The sequence below is a fragment of the Hylobates moloch genome, unplaced genomic scaffold (assembly GCF_009828535.3).
Source record: "Hylobates moloch isolate HMO894 unplaced genomic scaffold, HMol_V3 SCAFFOLD_10, whole genome shotgun sequence".
Taxonomy (NCBI): domain Eukaryota; kingdom Metazoa; phylum Chordata; class Mammalia; order Primates; family Hylobatidae; genus Hylobates; species Hylobates moloch.
The window spans coordinates 17,974,220-18,000,424 of NW_026652285.1; the positions used below are offsets into that span (position 1 = coordinate 17,974,220).

Below are 26,205 nucleotides of genomic sequence, written 5' to 3' on the forward strand. Positions count from 1 at the left end.
CTATGTACTTCCTTACCTGTCACAAGCCATTTAGATTTGCACTCCAGCTACCTCATTCTAGGTGTTTACATTACGAAACTATGTAATGAAATAGCTGGGTTGACTCAACAGAACCACCCTTTTTGCATCTAAACCGAAAGACCTCACTTTCAAAGGCTTGCTGTCATTCGATTTCTTGTAAACATAGTATCTTATATTGTAGCCTAGGCAGCAAACACAGCAGTTGCCCTTTTCACACATACAATTGATACAGTGATGATTTCAGCCTTTTCCAATCATTAACTCATATTTTAGATGTAAAAATCTATTTCTTAAAGCTTTCTACTATATATAGGGGAAATAATCATTACCCTTGGGGAAACAATGGCTCATTTACTGAAAATGAGTTTAACAAAGGAATTATTTGGTACTGAAAAATACAGAGCAGTGACACAAATCATAGCATCATCAGCTCATATGACTGCATTAGGGTAATTTACTTTAAAAAAAACTACAATAACTCAAAATTTAACTTCAACAATAAAATCATGTCCTCTGTCATAGAATTGTGAAACCAGATCTTACACTATTTTGAAAATGTTCCCTTAAGTCTCAACCTGAGATAAAAACCACAAAAAAAAAAAAAAGTTTGTAGAATGGAATATTTCTATACTGCCTGAAGCTCAGTTTTGACTGGTACATGTTTCATTTACACATTTGATTCACACTGAATTTTGTTTTAATTATTAAGAGAATGAATAGCATTCCAAAATAGTCACAAGCTTTAAAACTTCGAGTTCCTTCTCTAGTTGGAGAGCTTACAAAATTCATTACATGGAACAGTGAGTTGATGCAGTGACCACAAATTTCTTAACACTGTATAAGTCTTAAATTAATCATAACCCAACCTCCGCAAGTTCTCTAGAAATAGCCTCAAAGTAGGTAATGCAGCCAGGCGTGGTGGCTCACGCCTGTAATCCCAGCACTTTGGGAGGCCGAGGCAGGCGGATCACCTGACGTCAGGAGTTCAAGACCAGGCTGACCAACATGGAGAAACCCCCTCTCTACTAAAAATACAAAAATTGGCCAGGCGTGGTGGTGCATGCCTCTAATCCCAGCTACTCGGGAGGCTGAGGCAGGAGAATCGCTTGAACCCGGGAGGCAGGGGTTGTGGTGAGCCGGGATCGCGCCACTGCACTCCAGTCTGGGCAACAAGAGCGAAACTTCATCTCAAAAAAAAAAAAAAGAGGTAATGCAAAAGTCACAAAATGTTAATTGAGAAGAAATCTAGAAGCGCGGTTTCTGGATATATCATACAATTCTTTCAAATTTCCTGAGGTTTAAAACTTTTCAAAAAATAGGTGGAGGAATGATATGCTCAAAATAAACATACAATTTAGTTATATTGGATATATCATACAATTCTTTCAAATTTCCTGAGGTTTAAAACTTTTCAAAAATAGGTGGAAGAATGATATGCTCAAAATATACATACAACTTAGTTACATATAACATGAAAAGACTGAGTTGCTCTTCACCAAAAATCTTGTGGTCTGTGACATTTAATCAGAAAACATTTAATCAGAGTCACTGGCCCACACAAAATAACCAACAGATTAATCTAAATATTCCATGGTTTTTCTCAGATGCACGTTCCTGGTTTCATTTATATAGAATTTTCATTTTTTATTTGTTTTGTTTTTATAAGAACACTTCCTCCATTTTCAATAGGTATTTAGTTGGACAGGTATTACTGGTAAAGCAGCAAAACAGCAAAAACTCTGGCTCAGCCCCCAACCAGCTGAGCAATGTTGAACAAACCTCTTAGCTTCTCTGGGTCTCAATTTTCCCATTTATAAAATAAGGCAGCTAGATTAGACGCATTCTAAAGTATCTTCCAACTCTCTAGTTTCTTTGAGGCAGAGCTCTAGGCTTGTGAGAATGAAAAAGCCCTCAAAACAAATGACCAAAATCTCATTCTGCAATGTTAGTGAAACAAACAGGATACAAAATTGTAAATTCAGTGTGATCATGATCCCAACTCTAACTAATACTACAAACACACCCACACATTCCAGGTCAAAGTCTTGTACACAATACACCAAAATGCTATCAGTGGTTATCTCTGAGTTGTAGGTTACAAACGACTGTTTTTCCTTTCAGCTGTTCTGTGTTTTTCAAGGGTCCTACAATAAACATACTATTACTCTGATAATAGGGAGCAGAGTGAAAAACAAAGAAAAAAACCTTCCTTTTATGTGCTAAAGAAAATTTTACATTTGGAAAGCATTCTAGAATTTGAATGAATTTTTCAAAAACAGTTGGAGTTAATCAGAAAAAAAATCTCTAGTGAAGTCACATACCTGATACCTGTCAACCATCACACAAGCTATTTATTTTCCCTAAATTAGTAAGTTTTCAGGAGGTACTATTTTTTTTCACTTATACTGAAACCAGTAATAATAATTATGATAGCTAATATTTACATAATGCCAAACACAGCTCTAAGACTTTAAATATATAATAATTCATTTAATCCTCACAACAACCAGACATAGTGACTCATGTCCATAATCTCAGCTACTTGGGAGGCTGAGTTGTGGGAGAACTGCTTGAGGACAGGAGTTTGAGACCAGCCTGGACAACATGGGCAGACTCCCAGGACCACCACCTCTTAAAAAATAAAAAAATCAGCTGGGTGTAGTGGGTTACACCTACAGTTCCAGCTACTCAAGAGGCTGAGGTGGGAGGATCACTCGAGCCTAGGAGTTCAAGGCACCAGTATACTAAAAAAAAAAAAAAAAAAAAAAATCCAACCTGGCAAGGTGGCTCATGCCTGTAATTCCAGCACTTTGGGAGCCCGAGGTGGGCGACTCATGAGGTCAAGAGACTGAGATCATCCTGGCCAACACGGTGAAACTCCGTCTCTACTAAAAATATAAGAATTAGCTGGGCGTGGTGGCATGTGCCTGTACTCCCAGCTACTCGGGAGGATGAGGCAGAAGAATTGCTTGAACTCGAGAGGCAGAGGTTGCAGTGAGCCAAGATCATGCCACTGCACTCCAGCCTGGTGACAGAGTGAGACTCCGTCTCAAAAAAAAAAAAAAAAAAAAGAAAAAAAAATCCCCACAAAAACCCTACAATTACTGGAATACTATTACTATCTCTGCTGTATAAATAAAGACCATGAGGTACATAGAGATAAAATAATTTACCCACAGATAATAAGCGGCAGAGCTAGGATTTAAAGAGCGTTATCCTCTTAAATAGCTGGGACTGAAGGTGTTTGCCACCACACCCAGCTAATTTTTATTTTTTATTTTCTGTAGAGATGAGCTCTTGCTACACAGCCCAGGACTCAAGCAATCCTCTGGTCTCAGCCTCCCAAATGCTGGAGTAACAGGCATAAGCCAATGCGCCCAGCCTTGACTACTAAATCATACTATCCCTTTAAATGTTAAATGTTCTCCTCAGGTCATTCTTTAACTGCTTTTGTTCTAAAAGTTCCTCTAAATTATTTTTCTTTAAACTGAAAAAAGACTGGCCCAACTTTTACTAGCTTAAAATTATGATTCTTTTCCAAATCATTATTTCAAAGCTATAAGGAGTATAATTTAATCCCTGTACATATCACTAAGTGAATAATATTATAACATCTGAGAAATTAAGTAACATTAATTATTAAGTTTAATATTGAAAGTCTTAATAAAGAAAGGTGCTTTGTCGACATTATTTGTCCTCATAAATCTTCTGCAAAGAATCCCTACAACCAACTGTTGCACTTTTCAAAAATTTCAATTTTATTAAAATGTTTTAAACAGTGTTATAATTAATTAGCTTGTATTTTTAAAAGAATGCCTGTCAATATTTACTTTGAACACTGGCTATGGTATACACCCAGTTAACTTCGGAATAACCCCAATTACTGTAACCTGCCGAACCTGGGAAAATGAACACAGAGGAAGCCAATCAATTAAACATGGTTGAAGATGCTCACATAATTCTCTGAGGCAATTCAAACCCAAACCAAGCCCCTTCTTCTGCACAATAACCACATTACTTGCCAATTTTTATAGCTTCTGGATTACTTTTAATAAAGCTCAAATTTCCTCCCCATCTGTATTACTAAATTTCCAGCGCTACTGAAGTAAATATAGAAATGAATAGTTTCCTATTTTAAAAAATCAGAAAAGAGGGAAGTGGAGAAGAAAGTGGGAAAAAACCCTCTGCACCAGGCTGCTTGTTAATTTAGATGTGCAATGAGACAATCACCTGATAATTGTACCCTTTGGGTACTTTTGTACTGGTAAGATAATACAGTGAAATAAAGTCACCTGGCTTATTTCAATTAACTTACACAATTTGCAAATCTGCAACTCTCTGCCATGGTACATTAAGAAAATTAGCATGTAAGAAAAATCACCTGCTTATGTAAATTGAAGGATCATTTTTATCCATGCAGACAGGAAGAAAAGCTGCAATCTGGGTCAAATGACTAATTTTATCTATTTGTTCAAATGTCTCTTTTCACCTTTTTTCTGTAGCTCAGAGCAAGAATTTTAGGTCAAAGAATGGATAAACAGAAAGTTTCTGTGTTGTCCATTCCTCTGTAAGAAGGCTGCTGCCTGACACTACTGAGCTCTATACTACTTAAATTGAAAACAAGACTAAGAAACTTATCCAGATAACAAAACCACAACACGGAGAGGATAAAAAGAGAAATCAATAGGAGATATCTGCTCTAATTGGGAAGGAAAGCAAACATGGCAAAGATCAGGTACCAATTTTACCTTCTGCTACTTTAGGCAAACAAAGCTTCAGAAAAGAAAAGGAAAAATGCCTCCAAATAACTCAGGGCAGACAGGACTTCTCTATAGAGATCATTATTCCAGTTTGTTCCATAAATATACCCAGTCAAGTTCTTCTGAGTCTGACATAAGTCAGACAAATGCAATATCTTGGTCATTAATGACTGCATTCCTGGCATTCACTGCTGGTATTCATCCCTCCCATTTAAAACTGAATCCATCTCCAGGTCCAGAAGTGGATCTGATTGCTCCAAAAGTAATCTTACCTTCATTGACAGTGACTGGTTCAGAAATGAGTATGTAATCCAACAAAAGCCAAAGAGAGGCCAGGTGCGGTGGCTCAGGCCTGTAATCCCAGCACTTTGGGAGGTCAAGGTGGGCAGACTGCTTGAGCCCAGGAGTTCGAGACTAGCCTGGGCAACAAAGTGAGACCCTCCCCCGCCATCTCCACAAAAAAATTAAAAAAAAAGCCAGGTGTGGTGACAGAGCAAGACTGACCCAAAAAAAAAAAAAAAAAAAAGCCAGAGATCAATATGCTGGTTCTGGTCAATAGCCATGTGTGGCTACAGAACACTTAAAATGTGGCTAGATCAAACTGAGACATATTCTAAGCATGAAGATACACAGTGATTTTGCAGACTTAGTATGAAAAAAGTAATATAGATCATTAATAATTTTTATAGTGAATACATGTTGAAATGACAATATTTTGGATATAGAGTTAAAATACATTACTAAAATTAATGTCACCTGTTTCTTTTTACATTTTTCACTGTGGCTACTAGAAAATTTAAGATTGCATACTTTCACTGTGTATTTACTGGATAGCACTGCTGGTTTGCTGAGGGTGTCTGCAAAAATGCTCCCTTCCTCTTGGACAAGAGCTTTAGGAAGTCACTCTCCCTCTTTGGGTACTGTAAGCCCTAAACTACTACAGCCTTAAAGCTGTGTCAAAGCTCATTTTCTGGGAGGCCCACATGCAAACTAGTAACTCTCTTATCCAAATTCAGAATTTAAAAGAGACTCCTGGAAAGAAATTTGTTTTAAAGAAACTTGCAAATTAATGTAAGCACTGGCCCTCAAATCATCTTACCTGATTACTCACACACAAAAGATGACAAAATACTGAACATTAAATTTTATTCAAAAATTTAAAAATCACTCAAAATATTATAAGAAAACTATTATAAGACTTATAAGAAACTAAGCAAGTTTTTAAAGTCTGAAACACTAAAAAGGTAAATATTATCAGGAAAATAGTAGTATCAAATGGACATGTAGGAAGAAATTGATTGCTCATTTGCAAATAGGCCTGCTCTTCTCCACAGCTGAACTACATGTATAATCCTTACCAATAACTCAGTAATAGAAGAAAACAAGTCTCTTGAAAAAAAATGAACATTTAAAATCTAATCCCAAATTAGAAAACTCTATAAAAGTCACCACACTGGAACAGGGTGACATTTATCTCATTCCTCCTTTAAACAATTTTAGAAGCTATTCAACGCTGTAGTCCTGAAGAGAGAAAGTTGTCTTGTGGTCACTAGCAAACTCCAATGCTACTACGCTGTGCAAATATTAATATCATTTTATAATAGAATCTTAGGAAACACAGGATTTTATAAATGAGAAAACTAAGGCTCAGAAAGTTTAAATAACTTTACCAAGGTCACAGCATTGTTGGCAGCAAGGCTAGGACCAGAACCTTGTCTCCTAACAAGTTTACTTTAGTAATCTATTACCCTATTTAGAAAAACAAAAAAAAAAAAGCCGGGCGCAGTGGCTCACAGCTGTAATCCCAGCACTTTGGGAGGCCGAGGCGGGCCAATCACGAGGTCGAGAGATCGAGACCATCCTGGCCAACATGGTGAAACCCCGTCTCTACTAAAAATACAAAAATTAGCCGGGCATGGTGGCATGTGCCTGTAATCCCAGCTACTCTGGAGGCTGAGGCAGGAGAATCCCTTGAACCTGGGAGGTGGAGGTTGCATGAGCCAAGATCACGCCACTGCACTCCAGCGTGGCGACAGCGGGAGACTCTGTCTCAAAAAAAAAAAAAAAAATCCTTCCCAAAGAAATGGCACCTTGAACATCAAGTTCTCTGGTTTATTAAACTAAAACAAACAAACAAACAAACAAAAAAACAAGATTTGGAAGAACTGTATTAATAATTTTAAAAAGTTGTAAAAAGTAATACTGAACACTTAAAGACATTCTTTAGAATCAATCAAACACAATCATTCTCTCAAATGCCATCAATGATCTATTTACTATCAGGCTAAATACAATGGTCTTTTCTCCATCTTAATTTTCTGACTTTTTTTTGAGACAGGTTCTGACTCTGTCGCCCAGGCTGGAGTGCAGTGGTGTGGTATGAGCTCACTGCAACCTCAGCCTCCTGAGTAGCTGGGACTACAGGTGCGTGCCACCACACCAGGCTCTTTTTTTTTTTTTCTGTATTTTTAAGTGGAGATGGGATTTCACTATGTTGTCCAGGCTGGTCTCGAACTCTTGGGCTGAAGTGATATGCCCACCTCAGCTGCCCAAAGTGCTGGGTTTACAGGTGTGAACCACCATGGCTGGCCGCCTTTGACTTTTTATCAGCACCAAAGATCACTCCCATTTTCCTAACAATCTTCTGCCATACTTAGATTGTCAATCACTGTGAACACATTTTCCTGACTGCCCTTTAGTTCTACTTCCAGTAGCTTCTTCCACCTACAACTGAGAACATTTATTCCCTAAGACTCAGACAGATCTCAGTTCTCTCTACTCTTTTATTTTACACATCCAAAAAAAAATTAAATCTGACGAAGTATGTCTTACTTAAAAACTTTCAGTAGTTGCCATTCGCAGAGTTTTAACCTTTTCTCATCATTGCGTGCCTAAGGAGCCTTTTTAGGCTATTCTCCTAATCATTCCCCTCGTAAAATCTTAATACCACAGATACGCTATTTAACTGTTTATGTGCTATATGTACACATATGCTTTATTAATAAAAAGCTGTTTTTAGTGCCTCAAGCATGACATTCCAACCTCTTCATGATTGAGCTCTAGCTTACACCTCCTACCACCCACTGCACTGCACATTCAGCATCTCCAGCCCTGTAGTCTCCTGCATATAGGCGCTTCCACCTAGACTGCCCTTCCCCATTGGTTGACTCTCATTCTTAAAACTCATTGAAGAATTACCTATTTTAGGAAGCATCCTGACCTTCCATAGAAATCCCTCCTCTACACTCCCTTAATGTCCAGGGACTATCTCTATTGCTGCATTTATGGCAATGAATTATAATAACCCATTTACAAATCTATTTCACCCAGTAGGTCATAATCACCTTCAATCCTTATCTCCAGCACAGTGCCTGGCAAATAGTAACATACAATAATTGAACATTGTGAGAACAAGTGAAAATAATATATATATATTTTGAGACACAGTTTCGCTCTTGTTGCCCAGACTGGAGTGCAATGGCACGATCTTGGCTCACTGCAACCTCCGCCTCCTGGGTTCAAGTGATTATCCTGCTTCAGCCTCCCGAGTAGCTGGGATTATAGGCATGTGCCACCACACCTGGCTAATTTTGCATTTTTAGTAGAGACGGGATTTCACCATGTTGGTCAGGAGGGTCTTGAACTCCTGACCTCAGGTGATCCGCTCCTCGGCCTCCCAAAGTGCTGGGATTACAGGCGTGAGCCACCATGCCTGGCCTGAAAATAATATATTCTTAAGTTTTTATTTAATGGTTTCAAATTTAGTTTCACCTCTCCACCAAGGCTGAGGACACCCTGAGAGTAGGCATGTGTCATTGTTTATATTGTTTACTTGACTGTCAACTCCTCCAAAGCAATATGGCGACTTAAACATCCCTATACCTCAGTACTAAGCACAATACAGACAACAGCAGCAGCAGCTTAATAGAGGTTCGCAAAATTATTTATAAGACTAAATATCCCCACTTGGTGCTTGTAAAAGTGCTGGTCCACAGCAAAGTGACAATAAAAATATATAGTGAGTTCCAAAGGTGTTAAAAGCTTTCACTGCCTCATAGTAGATATGACTCAATTAGCCAAATTATTTCAAAACTGGGTTTAAGAGCACCAATCATTATCAGCGGCAGACATCCCCATATATACGCCCTCTACTCACACCATTACAACTAAGTGTTAAAGTTCAATCTCAGTAGAGTTCACTTAGAAGTCATCTCTCCATCAATGCTAGAGTACCAGTTTTTTGTTTCCGCACTGGGTACCTTACAACTACTGACTATGTCTATCAAGACTTGTTATGTGCTCACTGACAGTGTTACAACTCTTGCCTCAGACACTCTGTTACTTCCAAGCAACATCAGGATCACACTGACAAGCTATTTTAGTTATTGTTGACCTGTATTAGATGGCCCAATCAACAAATAATTCACTGGAGTAGCACAGAGGCACAGGGACTCAGAATTAAAACCCAAAGAGACGCATAATTAAAGAGCTTCTAGCAGCTTCTGTCCATTTATTGGTTGGATGACAAATGAAAAACTTTCTTTGGCCTTGACAATCTCCATGAAAGAAACCAAATAAGCATGTTAAGGAAACATACAGTATATGAACAGTTAATTCTTGAATTGCTTGGACATCAATAAATCTAATAAAAACGACCAAGAATAGTCACTCAGTTTCACAATATAGAAGGCAGAGAAAACTCTGACACTCCAAGTTGTGAAGACAATGAAACATTCCAGTACTCCATGAGAGGACTTTTTCTATCTACAGCTGCCTGTGCTTTGAAGGTAAAAACTCAGAATTTAAATTCAAACATATATTCAGTTAATGTACTTACGCATTTTACAAACTTTTTGTTCTGGTATAGCACACGAAAGGGAACTACATCTGCCCCCATTTCTCTTTTAGGACACACGCCCAGTGGTACTGACGGCTAAAAAGATGGCATTTCATGTTGAGGGATATTGTTTTAGCTTGTTTGAAAGGGCAGTGTTTCTGAAATGCCTTTAAAAAAAACTGTCTTTTTTTCTAAATTAATATTTGACAGTATAACATGAAGTTTTTCCCCAAGAATAAAACAAGTTTATTTTTTGTGCTGTGGTTTTTTGAACATAATTTGGATAATCTTTTCAGGAGCCTAAGTACAAAATGACTTGCAATGTTATAGGCTATGGAGTTTCAACCACCAAGAAGTGGGTGCAGAATCATCAGATTGTTACTTTTATTCTCTACTCTTTGCTTTATCTACTATATGATCATGAACCTGTAATTTCCAAAAGTAAGTTCGTTTGTACTTAAAATTAACAATACAGATTTCCACATTTCTTTTTTTTTTTTTTTTTTTTGAGACGGAGTCTCGCTCTGTCGCCCAGGCTGGAGTGCAGTGGCGCGATCTCGGCTCACTGCAAGCTCCACCTCCCGGGTTCACGCCATTCTCCTGCCTCGGCCTCCCGAGTAGCTGGGACTACAGGTGCCCGCCACCACGCCCGGCTAATTTTTTGTATTTTTAGTAGAGACGGGGTTTCACCATGTTGGCCAGGATGGTCTCGATCTCCTGACCTCGTGATCCGCCCACCTTGGCCTCCCAAAGTGCTGGGATTACAGGCGTGAGCCACCGCGCCCGGCCAGATTTTCACATTTCTAGTTTCATACGGCTGCTTTGTTATGTCTAGAAGAGCAACCGTTTCCTTTTTATGGTGCAGGCTCTGCTTCTTGAAAGCTCTTTTCACAAAGCAGAGCCCCCAAAGAATCCAGCTGTGGCTGTTAATCTCGGCTGACAGTGGAGAAACTTCTCAGTACTACAGATTCTTAACCTGTAAAACACAGTTAATAACAAAATACCCTTTAGTATACTACTCTTTCTGATGCAACTTACTCTAGGATTTTCCCCAAACATATCCCAAAAGCATTCTCCATTTTTCCAAATTAGTTTGTTATGTGGAGTAACAGGATCAGAGAAAACATAAGAAAAAAAGATGCCTCTCATGTTCACAAGATGAGCAAGCCAGACAATCTCTACCATGCACAATGGCTTATACTGAATAATTTTTTTGTTACATCACTATATTTTTCCCACCTCACTGGGATCTTTAGCAATTCACACTTTTTCATCCAAACATAACCAAAGTGAATCTCTACTAAAGCGGAACCTCGACAATAAGGATGTCTTTCATTTGTTACATTCTGAAAAGAAAAAATTAATTTCCTCCCAGTATATAAATCCATAATACTTTCTAAAACAGTGCAGATGATCTGACTAAAACACCTACAAAGTTCATACAAATGTGTATTATTTGTATTTGTTTTTAATTAGTTGACAGGACAGCACAGAGTATTTTCCCCTTGGCTTTAAATTCAACCATTTTCAAATCTCCCTGACATACAGTACAACTGAGGGGACGCGCTACGTTATTTAGAGTCATGCCTCCAAAAATAGTCTGCATGCTGATTTCACCTGATAAATCTGACAATCTATGAAGACACTTCCGTGCACATTAACACAACAGCTTGATTTTTCTACCAACAATAACTACAATAAAAACAACTAACATTTATTTTTTATTTTATTTTATTTTTTTTTCAATATCTTGAAATTTCTCTGGGCGTTTCTTTTTTTTTTTTTTTTTTTTTTTTTTTTGGTTTTTGGGTTCTTTTTCACTTTGTTCTGGTTTTTTCTTTCTTTATTTTTTTTTCTTGAGTCGTCTTTAGATTAGGGTATATCTCCTAATGTGTCCCCCCCCCACCCCCACCCATGTTCCCCTTCCTGTGTCCATGAGTTCTCATTGTTCAGTTCCCACCTATGAGTGAGAACATGCGGTGTTTGGTTTTTTGTCCTTGCCATAGTTTACTGAGAATGATGTTTTCCAGTTTCATCCATGTCCCTACAAAGGACACGAACTCATCATTTTTTATGGCTGCATAGTATTCCATGGTGTATATGTGCCACATTTTCTTAATCCAGTCTATCGTTGTTGGACATTTGGGTTGGTTCCAAGTCTTTGCTATTGTGAATAGTGCCGCAATAAACATACGTGTGCATGTGTCTTTATAGCAGCATGATTTATACTCCTTTGGGTATATACCCAGTAATGGGATGGCTGGGTCAAATGGTATTTCTAGTTCTAGATCCCTGAGGAATCGCCACACTGACTTCCACAATGGTTGAACTAGTTTACAGTCCCACCAACAGTGTAAAAGTGTTCCTATTTCTCCACATCCTCTCCAGCACCTGTTGTTTCCTGATTTTTTAATGATGGCCATTCTAAATGGTGTGAGATGGTATCTCACTGTGGTTTTGATTTGCATTTCTCTGATGGCCAGTGATGATGAGCATTTCTTCATGTGTTTTCTGGCTGCATAAATGTCTTCTTTTGAGAAGTGTCTGTTCATGTCCTTTGCCCACTTTTTGATGGGGTTGTTTGTTTTTTTCTTGTAAATTTCTTTGAGTTCACAGAATTGGAAAAAACTACTTTAAAGTTCATATGGAACCAAGAAAGAGCCCGCATTGCCAAGTCAATCCTAAGCCAAAAGAACAAAGCTGGAGGCATCACGCTACCTGACTTCAAACTATACTACAAGGCTACAGTAACCAAAACAGCATGGTACTGGTACCACAACAGAGATATAGATCAATGGAACAGAACAGAGCCCTCAGAAATGATGCCGCATATCTACAACTATTTGATCTTTGACAAACCTGACAAAAACAAGAAATGGGGAAAGGATTCCCTATTTAATAAATGGTGCTGGGAAAACTGGCTAGCCATATGTAGAAAGCTGCAACTGGATCCCTTCCTTACACCTTATACAAAAATTAATTCAAGATGGATTAAAGACTTAAATGTTAGACCTAAAACCATTAAAATCCTACAAGAAAACCTAGGCAATACCATTCAGGCCATAGGCGTGGGCAAGGACTTCATGTCTAAAACACCAAAAGCAATGGCAACAAAAGCCAAAATTGACAAATGGGATCTCATTAAACTAAAGAGCTTCTGCACAGCAAAAGAAACTACCATCAGAGTGAACAGGCAACCTACAGAATGGGAGAAAATTTTTGCAACCTACTCATCTGACAAAGGGCTAATATCCAGAATCTACAATGAACTAACATTTATTGATGCTTACTGTGTGCTAGACAGTGTAACCATTGGTTTACAAGAATTACCTCACTTAATCTTCACATCAATCCTGAGATAAGTACTATTATTATCCCCATTTTATAGATAAGGAACAGAGAGGTCAAATAATTTATCGAGATCACACAGCTAGTAAGTAACTATCACTACAGTTTTGAAAGACAGATAAAAGTAACCTGCTGAAGTTATTAGAATAATAAAATTCAAAGACCTCCAACATTACTTGGAGTACACAAAGGCAACAGAGCAAGTGAATCCCAGGATTTTTGATGTTTTAATTAATCAGGCAAGTCACAAACCAAAATGCTAATTTTATAAAAAAGGCTTTTCCCAGACTCACTTTTACCAAGGTGGCAATATGTGCCATTAATTCCATCTCTGATATGTTAAGTTGCCAATGTCAAAAACGGTCTAGGCATAGCGATCCTCAAACCACTCTCATGTAGTCAACTTCCTCCATCTCTCAAAATTATGAGCCCCTGAAACTCTTTGTCCCAAAGCTGTTACATCTTTAACCACAGCATTTTCCTCTGGCAAATGTGAACTGCAGACAAAAAGGTAGATTTATATAACTCACCAAATGACTGAAGTTACTATTTGTGGGTTGCTTTGTGTTTTGTTTTTGCATTATGAAAATGTCCATGTGGATGTTTGGAGGCTGTAATGTCTCAAAAAGAAGGTCAAATTATATATGATATCTTGATAACCCATAAACAACATTCTATCAGTGGCAACAAATGTTATCTCAGGCTATCCCACAATCACATTACCAGGTAAACTGGAACTCTTACTTTGAGATAAAATACAGCAGACAGTTGTTAATGAAACCTTAATTGAACTGTCACACTACCATCTTTACCAGCAAGCTAATGAGTAATTCACTACTTTTACACAACTGTCCAATACTGATAAGTTATTCCACTAGTTAAATTCAACAGAAAGATAAATCAAGTCAGTTAGACTAAAATGTTCAGTGATAAATCTGGTAAAATGCTGCATCACTTCTACAAATATCTCTCCTTGTCTACATGGAGAAACAACAATCTCTCTCAAAATTGCATGCCATCTTTTTAGCCATCAGTTAGTACCCCTGGGTGTATGTCCCCAAGGAACTGGAGGCAAATACAGTTTCTTGTCATATGATATTCCAGAAGAATACTTGCAAAGTGCATTAAATGAATATATGTTTGAACTAAGTGAATCTTATAATACCCAGGTAGTTAGTTACATGGCGGTTTGAATCAAATGATGTATCACTGGGAGAATATTTTTATGTTCCATTATAATCATTTTAGAAAAAAGTTGTTTCCAATTCAGAAGGTGCTTCCTAAATTAAAAAGATATATTCTGTTTCAGTTAAAAAGTAAAAAAACCTCACTAATATCTTTACCTTGGGTTTCAGAATATTAGGGCAATTCCCTGTAGTTTGGTGTTCAAATCTCTAAACAGTCTTACTTAGGTCATAAAACAGTTAAATTTCAAATATAATAAGCAATTCAGACAGCAAGTCATTGACATGTAAATATAAAAATAGAAAAGTATTTGCATACTAAAACATAACACCTGCAACTCTTTCCTTTTTCATACCAAATTGTATTTCACCTGTAATAGCTGATGAAAACACTCAATGCAGTTAACTAGAAAAACTTGGTTAAAAAAACAAAGACCCGAATCATGTGAGACCACAGAAAGAGGGCGGCCATCCACAAGCCAAGCAGAGGGGCCTCAAAAGAAACCAAACCTGTACCTTGATCTTGGATTTCTAGCCTCCAGAACTGTGAGAAATAATTTTCTGTTGTTTAAGCCAAAACAAAGAAGGACCTGACTAGATCAATTAACCAAGCAGCAAAGATGCCAAAGCACTGTGCTAGGCGCTGAGGAGAAAAGGATTACTACAGTAGACAATCCTTACCCTCAAGGGGCTTACGAATGTAGTCAGTGACACAAGACAAACCTGAAATAAGATGGTGCACAGAGGTGTACTTTAAGTACATGAGACAAATTCCATAGGTGGTAGAGCAGTCAATCAATTAAAGAACTCTAGAATGGATTCAAATCAAATATATTTGGGCTTTCAGATATCAGAGATTCATAGTACCTACTAGCAGAACGTTTGCTGTGTGAGATGTTTCAGCACTCCAGTTCTTTATTGCCCCCTTCCTTAAAAAAATAAATAAATAAAATAAAAAAATCTTCCCTTGCCACCAACTTGAAGTCAAGACTGCTACAAGTCACATCACTTTTTGATAGAAATATTAAGTGAAAAATGCCTTTTGAATATATTCAAGAATGCTGCAACCCATTTCCCTTTCAGTATCCCTAGTTTTTAGCATCGTATGTAAGGCACTAAAAAAGAAAGTAAGCATCCAGATCTAAGAAGATCCAAACGACTGCTAAAAGTTATTAGTAAATCAATGACAAAATTTAAACCAAGGAACAACCGTTTTCCTGTCTGCTCCATCCCCCAACCAAAGCTTGGAAATCCTCAAGAGTTAGATCTCTGAGATAGTCAGTGGAAGGGAAGAGAGGAAGGCAGGAACAGGCAGGTCCCTGAGCAGAATGACCGAGGCACCATTACCAGCTATACTCTTTTCCACCTTGAATCCCACACACCTTGAAGAAAGGACCATGCTGCAGCAGAAACTTCCTTGGGGACTAGCTGAGAAAACACTGGACTCTACTAGTTTTTTTAAAAAAAATGGATGAGATCACTTAGTAGCCCAGATTATCAAATCTGAAATATAAATAACATGGCCAGTTAAAATGCATAAACAATGCACCCATCAATTTTAGCCTCAAAAACAATGATGAAAGGAGATATTTACCAGGCTAGTTCCAAAGAGTTCATTTTCCTGTGGTAATGGGCACTTCTAGAGTAACAATTTTTGAATGCACTGAAAATACAATTCATCTATCCAAAGTGGAATCATTAGTCCTTGGGAGAAAACCCAGTTCATTCTAGTTTTGATAGGAACAAACATATTTTATTATAAACTACCAATCTTTCTAAGGTTAGACCAAATAGACCAAAATGTTATATTTAAGAAGCCCTTAGGCTTTTGCAACTATCCTAGCACTAGCAAAGGTAGGGTCATTTGTTAAAAAAGTATTATTTCCTACTACAGCAACTGACCAACAGATAACAGCAACTTAAGAGGCACTAAATGACACTAAAACATTACACTGAATGTGGGCCACTGCATAGCTAGTCTACTAACCTCATTTGTGGTACTCATGTGTGATGCTATATTTAATGCATTCTTATCAAAAGGCTACAGCTACATACTTCTCAACTGTAGCTTTATGGTTTAAAATAAACCACTCAAGCAATGATCTTAACTGGTTCAACTATGGATCCTATCTTTCTTCTGGAGATCACGATCACAAAGTAAGTGAAAAGACAGAAAGGATAGGAAAGTAGTTATGCAAAGTATATCCTAATGACAAGAGTATTATAAAGGAATTCAGTCTGGATCAGGTGCTAACATTTAATGCCACGGGGCCACTGAATCAAACACACGAGATGACCAAGGTCTTTGTAGGAATTAGTATTCCATACATTCATCTACTGATCCTGTGTTCAGTGGCTTGCTTAGGTTCTAATAGAAAAGTTTGGTAGACAGCAAACTTATGTGTGTTGCTCATGAGAAGGTGCTCCACCCAAACTTGCCATGAGCCTAGACAGCCAATGCATTAGGCCTCTTTACCACATAAGTGAGGGTGGCTTCCAACAGTTGGGTTGAGAAGCTTGCTGCACCTTGGTCAACATGGAGAAAACCATGAAGGATGGACTCACCCAATGACAACCATCAGAAGAAACCATGAGAGGTTGTGTTTTTCTTTGGATACTCACCAGACAACACCAAAGGCTCCATATCCAATAGGTCTATCCGGCTCAATATCCAGCTGCTGTTGCGGATGATGCGAGTGCTGATGATGGTGCGCCTTAACTGTAGCAGCTGCGGCAGCCTGTACCTGAGCTGGGGCTGCTGCAGCTGGTCCAGGAGCCTGCCCCGGTGCCGGTGATGGGAAATATGGCTGTTGTTGCCCAGGGTTTAACATGGCTGCAGCTGCAGCCGCTGCTGCGGCTGCCGCAGCTGCCGAAGAGGTGTGCTGCTGTACAGGGTGTACAGCGGCAGCCGACCCCGGATGAAGATGGTGTTGAGGGTGGTGGTGGTGGTGCAGGTGAGGAGGAGGGAGGTGTGGAAGGTGGTGGTGATGGTGGTGGTGGTGACCTGCTGCTGCTGCAGATGTACCGCCATTGTAAGCCGCCATCATTTTTGCGTTGGCTCTTGCGCCACAAAGAGACATTCAAAATAAATGCTCTTTGATTGGAAAGCAAACTGGGTCAAGCTGTCATTTGGCCATTTAAAAATGAAGAAAAACCACTCACTCCACCTCAAAAAACATAGAGCGTAACTGGCTTTATGTCTTCATCAGTCAATCCAAACAAGTTAGAGGATCTTGGTGTTTAATTCTGGGGTGAGCGTGTGTGGAAGGGTGTGGGTTGCCAAAAGGAAAAAAAAGGGAAAAAAGAAAAGAAAAAGGAAAAAAGGACCCCTTCCCCCCAGGATTCCTGCCACAAGTGGGTACTAAAACTCCATTCTTAATTTGGGGGAGGTTCCAACTTTGAATGTGGGAATAAAGGCCAAACCTCCCGACCCCCTGAACTCCACACACGAAAAGGATCAGGTAACACACCACCCTTGGAATCTCGAAAGAGGGTTGACTCATCTACCCCTTCCATTCCCACATCCTTTTCTAAACACCTACCACCTCCTCAAAAACAGGATTAAAAAAAATTCCCACCACCCTAAATGGAGAAGATGGGGGGAAATTTTCCGGGAAACCAGCTTCCAGCTTCCCCCCCCCTCGAACTCTCAGGCCTTCCTACATCTCCCCCTACTCCTAGTCAGGTTGACCTGATTGGGGAGGGGGGGGCGGGGGTTCTAAACTTTCCTGGGCAGAATGAGCCAGGGAAGGAGGCTGGAGTGAGGAGAGGAGGCGACAGCAGGACAGAGAAGAGAGAGATAGCCGGGGCAAAAGTGAAGGGAAGGAGGTGCAGGAAGGAATGAAAGATGTGGGCAGCGCTCGGACGCCCAGACAGAGGGAACCGCCCCGGGAGAAGGTTAGGGTCCCGGGGCCAAAGAATAGGAGCCCCGGGAGGCGGGCGGGGTACGGTCGGAAGCGGGCTGACTCCTGCCCCCGCCGCCGGCTGCTTCTGCTGAAGAGGGTTGGGGGGGAGAGCGGGTGGGTCCCCCGCGCGACGGCCCCGCAGGGCTCAAGGCTGCTCCGTCTCCCCCCCTCCCCCCCACCCGGCTTCCGTCCCCGCGGCCGCTTTCTCCTCAGCCGCCGCGGCCGCTTTCTCCTCAGCCGCCGCCTCCTCAGCCGCCGGTGCCGCCGCGGCCGGACTCACCTCCCCTAGCAAAGCCGGATAGAGCGGAGCCAGCGTCGGACACGCGCAACCAGCCGCCGAGGCCCCGCCCCCGCCTTGCACGGACCGGCTGCCCTAGCCAATCCACGCCCACCTGTCCGCTACCGCCTCCAATCCTGGGCCAGGAGCTTCAGACAGGCGCACTGTTCGGCCAGTGGCAACAAGGTGTGGGTCTTCTGGGGAAATCCCGCCCCCGATTCAGGATGGGCAGATAGAAAGACCAATCAAAAGCAGAGTTTGGCTTGACCGACAAGGCTTGAAGCCAATTAAAAAGCAAAGATCTTTGTGACATTTTCTTTCGCCTCTCTCCTCTTTTCTTTTTCTTCTTTTATTATTTATTTATTTTTTTTTTTGGCAGGAGCAGGAAGCTGCGTGCTAATCCCGCCTGCAAAAGCTGGAAGAGAGGGGCGGAATGAAAGAGCCAATCATGAGCCAGAGACAAAGAACAGAGTAGCCAATCGTTGGGTTGAAAATGAAGTGGGATGGAACCTGGGCCAGATAGACACTGGAAAAAACAAATGGAAAAAAAAGATTGATGTAAGTCCCACCCTTTAAATCTCCTATAGGACAGGATTGTGGAGAATTTGCTGTCATATCGAGACAACCTCTTCAAGGGGCGGGGCTTAGGGAAGGGGTGGGGTCCTAAAGTGGGCGGGACCTAGACGAAGAAGGCGGAGTCCAAATCATCACTGGTCCACTGATCCGAGATGTCTAATATCCCACTTAAGATGTAAAGTGTGGGGGAAAAAATAGGGGAAGAAAAAGGGAATGTTGAGCTTCAGAAACTCAAGGTCCAAGGTCACTCAACAAGAAGACAGTCACAAAAGAAACTCAGTTGACTGACAGTTCATAGTCTACGGCCGGTCCTCTCCATAGTTAATCCTGATCTTGGCAAAAAGAGGAGGAATCTCCGGCATTCAGAAATCCAGTGTCGACAAATGATAAAGCTGTTGGTGCAAATTAAAACAAAAAAAGTAAACTTGACCACAAAAATAATAATTTTCTTCCATCTTTCTTTCTTAACAGGGTCACATTCTGTCACCCAGGCTAGACTGCAGTGGCACAGTCCTAGCTCATTGCAGCCTCCAACTCCCGGCTCAAGCAATCTTCTCACCTCAGCTTCCCAAGTAGCTGGGATTACAGATGTGCATCACCATGCCCGGCTGATTCTTTAATTTTTTAGAAACAGGGTCTCAATATGTTGTCCAGGTTGGTCTCAAATTCCTAGACTCAAGAGATCCTCCCACCTCCCACCTTGGCCTCCCAAAGTGCTGAGATTACAGGCGTGAGCCACCGCCTCCAGCCTCTCCCATATTTTCTATCAAGTAAGTTTCTGTCATTGAAATCTTACTAAAATAGCATCTTTCCTTTACATCACTTCATTTATCTGAATTTACCCTTCTTTTAAAATGTGAAATAATAAGCTTACAGAACCTTATCCCTGCTGAAAGTGCATAGTTTACTCAAAAACTTGGAGGTCATCTTCCATCCCTCCTTTGCCTGTCCACATTGTCTCTTCCAATCAACCAGTCATCAAGTCTGTTTTTTTTTTTTTTTTTTTTTTGAGACATGGTCTCTGTTGCCCAGGCTGGAGTGCAGTGGCATGATCACAGCCAACTGCAGCCTCCACCTCTTGGGCTCAGGTGATTCTCCCACCTCAGCCTCCCAAGTAGCTGGGACTACAGGCATATGCCACTATACCTGGCTAATTTTTGTATTTTTTTGTAGAGATGGAGTTTTGCCATGTTGCCCAGGCTGAATCGTCAAGTCTTAAACAATTTTAAATCCCCCTCACTTCTGCTACTTCCCAGTCACACAGCATTTACCCAAATTTATGCCACTAACATCTTTAACCATTTCCCTGCCTGCAAGCTAGCTCTCCTTTGATCCATCCCCCTCTGAGGCATAGTACACTTTTAAAAATACAAATCTGAGACCGGGGCAGTGGCTCACACCTGTAATCCCAGCACTTTGTGAGGCCGAGGTAGGTGGATCCCTTGAGCTCAGGAGATCAGTCTGGGCAATGTGGCAAAACCCTGTGTCTACAAAAAATACAAAAATTAGTGGTATACATGTCTCTAGACCCAGCTACTGAAGAGGCTGAGGTGGGAGGATAGCTTGAGCCGGGGAGGTAGAGGCTGCAGTGAGCTGAGATCCCACCAGTGCACTCCAGCCTGGGTGACAGTGAGATCCTGTCAAAAAAAAAAAAAAAAAAAAAAAGGCTGGCTGTACCCCTAAATAGCCTGGCATGATCTGGTTCCTGCCTACCTACTTCAAGGGTCTTATCTCTCCCCTCCACTCTCCACACTTCAGACATTCTGAACTTCCTGCAGCTCCTTGAATACTTTCCAGCCTTCATGTATATCTTCAGCCCCAAACATTTCCCGCCCATCCTTCACTGCTCTAATTCATCCCTCAGGTCTTCATGTAAATTTTACTTTTTTTCCTGGAAAGTTCTAACTCTGTTCTAGAGTATATGTTTCTGTTGTATATCTCCATGACACTGCCTCCCTCATATCTATATTTTAAGTGCTTGTTGAGTTTGACCAGGGACAGAGAGCTTGTCTGTCTCACTCAATGTTGTATGCCCAGTTACTTAGGACAGTGCCTGAAAAAAAAGAAGACACTTGCTACAGATTTGCCTGAATTACTGAGTGCAGAAGTGGGTACAAACCCAAGCTCTGCCGTTTACTTACTCTATAGTTTAGGCAACTTAACTAACGTTTCTCAATCTCAGTTGCCTCAACTGAAATAATAATACATGACTCATGAGGCCGATATGAGGGTTAAATGAGATGATGTATTTAAACGTGCTTGGCAAATAGTGAAAATGCAATATAAATTCTCTTCAACTCTCACCCTCACGTAATATTTGAGATGTTTCCAGTTTTCCAATGCACAGCACTCTCCTCCAAAGTGTAGTTTCCTAAAAGCTTCTTAGATGTTCAGCAAATTATCTGGTTTCACTTCAGAGCTACTGAATAAGAATTGGAGGAGGAGAGGAGGAATCTGTTTAACAAGCTCTCCAGGTCATTCTTACAAACGCTAGAGCTTAAGAAGCACAGGCCTAGAGTAAAGGAGCTTAGTCTTTGTAAACTTTCTTTTTCAGCGCTTAGTATAGTACTATAATAACACATAGAAAGTGCCTGATACACGTGAAATAAATAAATAAATCTAATCCATGAGAAAACAATTGTACATTAAGAGTTATTTATTCTTTCCACAAACATGTATTGAGCACCAATTATATCTAGGCATGGTGCTAACTTCAACTGTGGGGGAGAGGAGATAGATGTACAGATGCTCCTGGACTCATGATGAGTTTGTGTCCCAATAAGCCCATCGTACGTTGAAAATGCATTTAATACTCTAACCTACTGAACATCGTAGCCTAACCTACCTTAACATGCTCAGAACGCTGACATTAGCCTACAGTTCTGCAAGATCATCTAGCACAGTCTATTTTATAATAAAATGTTGAATATCTCATAATTTATTGAATACTGTAGTGAAAATGAAAAGCTGAATGGTTGAGGCCAGGTGCGGTGGCTCACGCCTGTAATCCCAGTACTTTGGGAGGCTGAGGCAGGCAGATCCCGAGGTCAGGAGATAGAGATCATCCTGGCTAACGTGGTGAAACCTCGTCTCTACTAAAAATAGAAAAAATTAGCCGGCCTGGGAAGCTGAGGCAGGAGAATGGTGTGAACCCAGGACGTGGAGCTTGCAGTGAGCCAAGATCATGTCACTGCATTTCAGCGTGGGCGACAGAGCGAGACTCTCTCAAAAAAAAAAAAAAAGAAAACAAAAGCAGAGTGCTTGAAAGGGGACTCAAAGTACACTTTCTACTGAATGGGCATCACTTTCAAATCATGGTAAACTAGAAAAATCATAAGTCAAACCATCATAAGTCAGGGATCATCTGTATTAAAGTCTCTGCCCCCAGGAGCTCTAAGTCTCTCTGGTGCAAGAATTTCCAAAATGGTGTGTGCACACCATGGCGGGGGGTGCACAAAGTGACCCACTAGGCTCCCGGAAGAAATTAGTACAACTTCTGTTTCATTTTTTTATTTCATCTTTTAAAAATATCCATTTTGTCAATGTTTTATAATGTACATAATATTACAGAGTAGTGCCAATGTATAGCATTTATGAATAAATAAGAATACACAAATTGAGGAGTTGTGCTCAAAAATTTATCAAAAACATTGGGAAATCATTGGTCTGATGATCATTTAATAACGTTCATGGTTTTAGACATGAGGTCCTTGCCCATGCCTATGTCCTGAATGGTATTGACTAGGTTTTCTTCTAGGGTTTTTATGGTTTTAGGTATAACATTTAAGTCTTTAATCCATCTTGAATTAATTTTTGTATAAGGTGTAAGGGAGGGATCCAGTTTCAGCTTTCTACATATGGCTAGCCAGTTTTCCCAGCACCATTTATTAAATAGGGAATTGTTTCCCCATTTCTTGTTTTTGTCAGGTTTGTCAAAGATCAGATAGTTGTAGATATGCGGCATTATTTCTGAGGGCTCTGTTCTGTTCCATTGGTCTATATCTCTGTTTTGGTACTAGTACCATGCTGTTTTGGTTACTGTAGCCTTGTAGTACAGTTTGACGTCAGGTAGCGTGATGCCTCCAGCTTTGTTCTTTTGGCTTAGGATTGACGTGGCAATGCGGGCTCTTTTTTGGTTCCATATGAACTTTACAGTTTTTTCCAATTCTGTGAAGAAAGTCATTGGTAGCTTGATGGGGATGGCATTGAATCTATAAATTACCTTGGGCAGTATGACCATTTTCACGATATTGATTCTTCCTACCCATGAGCATGGAATGTTCTTCCATTTGTTTGTATCCTCTTTTATTTCATTGACCAGTGGTTTGTAGTTCTCCTTGAAGAGGTCCTTCACATCCCTTGTAAGTTGGATTCCTAGGTATTTTATTCTCTTTGAAGCAATTTGTGAATGGGAGTTCACTCATGATTTGGCTCTCTGTTTGTTATTGGTGTACAAGAATGCTTGTGATTTTTGCACATTGATTTTGTATCCTGAGACTTTGCTGAAGTTGCCTATCAGCTTAAGGAGGTTTTGGACTTCATGTCTAAAACACCAAAAGCAATAGCAACAAAAGCCAACATTGACAAATGGGATCTAATTAAACTAAAGAGCTTCTGCACAGCAAAAGAAACTACTATCAGAGTGAATAGGCAACCTATAGAATGGGAGAAAATTTTTGCAATCTACTCATCTGACAAAGGGCTAATATCCAGAATCTACAATGAACTCCAACAAATTTACAAGAAAAAAACAAACAACCCCATCAAAAAGTGGGCGAAGGACATGAACAGACACTTCTCAAAAGAAGACATTTATGCAGCCAAAAGACACATGAAAAAATGCTCATCATCACTGGCCATCAGAGAAACGCAAATCAAAACCACAATGAGATAGCATCTCACACCAGTTAGAATGGCGATCATTAAAAAGTCAGGAAACAACAGGTGCTGGAGAGGATGTGGAGAAATAGGAACACTTTTACACTGTTGGTGGGACTGTAAACTAGTTCAACCATTGTGGAAGTCAGTGTGGCGATTCCTCAGGGATCTAGAACTAGAAATACCATTTGACCCAGCAATCCCATTACTGGGCATATACCCAAAGGATTATAAATCATGCTGCTATAAAGACATATGCACATGTATGTTTATTGCAGCACTATTCACAATAGCAAAGACTTGGAACCAACCCAAATGTCCAACAATGATAGACTGGATTAAGAAAATGTGGCACATATACACCATGGAATACTATGCAGCCATAAAAAAGGATGAGTTCATGTCCTTTCTAGGGACATGGATGAAGCTGGAAAACCATCATTCTCAGCAAACTATCTCAAGGACAAAAAACCAAACACCGCATGTTCTCACTCATAGGTGGGAATTGAACAATAACACATGGACATAGGAAGGGGAACATCACACACTGGGGCCTGTTGTGGGGTGGGGGGTGGGGGGAGGGGGGAGGGATAGCATTTGGAGATATACCTAATGTTAAATGATGAGTTCCTGGGTGCAGCACACCAACATGGCACATGTATACATATGTAACTAACCTGCACATTGTGCACATGTACCCTAAAACTTAAAGTATAATAAAACAAAATAATAATGTTCATGGTTTAGATCAGTGCTGTCCTAGAGAAATATGAGAGCCGCATATGAAATTTTGTGTTCTAGTAGTCACACTAAAAAGTTAAAAGAGGCCAGGTGTGATGGCTCACACCTGTAATCCCAGCAATTTGGGAGGCCAAGGTGGGAGGATTGCTTGAGCCCAGAAGTTCAAGACCAGCCTGGGCGACATAGTGAAACCCCATCTCTATTAAAAAAAGAAAAAAGTTAGCCAGGCATGTTGGCATGTGCCTGTAGTCCCTGCAACTCAAAAGGCTGAAGTGGGAGGATCACCTGAACCCAGGGAGTTCGAGGCTGCAGTGAGCCATGATCATGCCACTGCACTTTAGCCTGAGCAGCAGAGTGAGACCCTATCTAAAAAAAAAAAAAAAGAAAAAGAAAACAAAATTCACTAGCCACATGTGGCTAGTAGCTACCATATTAGACAGCACAAATCTAGATCATGGGTTTGAATCCTTAATCTGTCCCTTACCAGCTATATGACCCTGGGCAAGTTCCTTAACTTATCTTAGTGTGAAAAATTTCCTTGTCTGTAAAATAGAGAGGTTCCCTGACATATGCAGTTGTGATAATTCAATGAGACAATCCATGGAAAGCACATAGCCTGGGGCTTGCTAGCAGTAAGTAGGATGGTTATTATTAGTACAGGTATTACAATCCAAGGCAAAGTGTCCCAAGTGTCCAGTGGAGAAATCATTTTGGGCACCACTCAGTTCATGTCCCCAGCATTCCATCCATGTGGAGTGGCTGGCCCCTTAAACACATCACCAGACAGTACAATTTCCGGCCTTTTCCATTTTGTTCCATTTTCAGGAGCTGAGCATGATGAACGAGAAGTCGGAAGTGAGTCAGCAGGATAGCACTTAGAGCCTAAAAAAGCAAGCAGGACATCAGAATGCATAAGCAGGAATATAATGTGCAGGAAGTGGGAGGTGATCTTCCATTTCTTCCAAGAAGTGGCTCACCCCATGAGTTGTCTGCAGAGACTTTGCAGAACTTGGGCCAGGCCCAGGAAGATTAAAGGACTACAAAAGGAGCAACTCACATTCAACAGTGCTGGGTGCTCAACACCTGTTACCTCATGTGATCAATCATCAATATGTCCCATTTTGCAAATGAAGAAACAGACTCGGGAAGGCCAGGTACCTTACCAAATCTCACACATCTAGTGAGTGATGAAGCTGGGGCTGGCCCACTTCCCACTGTAACCCACAGCTGGAGGGAAGGGGCAAAGAAGTGATGCTATGGAGTACCAGGAAGGACAGGCGGAGAATTCTTACCCTTTGAAGCCTGGCAGCCAACGGCCTCCCTCACTGGGTGCATGATACTTTTTTTTAACATTTCTTACCCAAAACTGTTAGCAGAAGGCAATAGGATCACCTCTGACCTTTTCACACACACATTCCTCTGGGTCACACTCCGTCCATTCTCTGTCTCCATGCTTCGGGCCTGGCTTATCTTTCTACCTCTTCTACCTAAGTTCTACTCACTTTCAAGGCTTTGCTCTTAGAGCCTCAGATCTTCTTCTTTGTCGTCTTTTTTTTTTTTTTTTTGAGAACCTGGACCTCTCTGGGCTCAGGTGATCCTCTCACCTCAGCCTCCTGAGTAGCTGGGACTACAGGCATGTGCCACCACAGCTGACTAATTTTTTTGTATTTTGTAGAGT

General features: G+C 40.5%; 2 protein-coding genes across 4 annotated transcripts in view; one reads left to right on the plus strand and one right to left on the minus strand.

Moving 5' to 3' along the window:
* NLK (nemo like kinase) overlaps positions 1-18,203 on the minus strand; it is a 156,433-nt gene extending 138,230 nt beyond the window's left edge. For all 3 annotated transcript variants that reach the window (XR_009215130.1, XM_032163239.2, XM_032163238.2), the window contains exon 1: positions 16,773-18,203. Coding sequence is in view for 2 of the 3 variants with exons in the window: in XM_032163239.2 (XP_032019130.1) it covers positions 16,773-17,230 (458 nt within the window). In the remaining variant the exon portion in view is untranslated. The remainder of the gene's footprint in view (positions 1-16,772) is intronic.
* On the plus strand, positions 17,991-25,428 carry LOC131384412 (uncharacterized). Its single transcript, XM_058445414.1, has 4 exons — positions 17,991-18,047; positions 18,152-18,518; positions 18,712-18,890; positions 25,353-25,428. Exons 1-4 carry the CDS (start codon positions 17,991-17,993, stop codon positions 25,404-25,406), a joined length of 657 nt encoding a protein of 218 aa, XP_058301397.1. The 3' UTR covers positions 25,407-25,428.
* The last annotated feature ends 777 nt before the right edge of the window (positions 25,429-26,205 follow it).

Bases quoted from the DNA above. Each gene is read 5' to 3' on its own strand.
- LOC131384412 (XM_058445414.1), top strand. From the start codon at position 17,991: ATGAAAGATGTGGGCAGCGCTCGGACGCCCAGACAGAGGGAACCGCCC. The intron at 18,519-18,711 runs GTGTGGGTCTTC...TTTTTTTGGCAG, and splicing joins GTTCGGCCAGTGGCAACAAG to GAGCAGGAAGCTGCGTGCTA. The intron at 18,891-25,352 runs GTAAGTCCCACC...TTCCATTTTCAG, and splicing joins AATGGAAAAAAAAGATTGAT to GAGCTGAGCATGATGAACGA.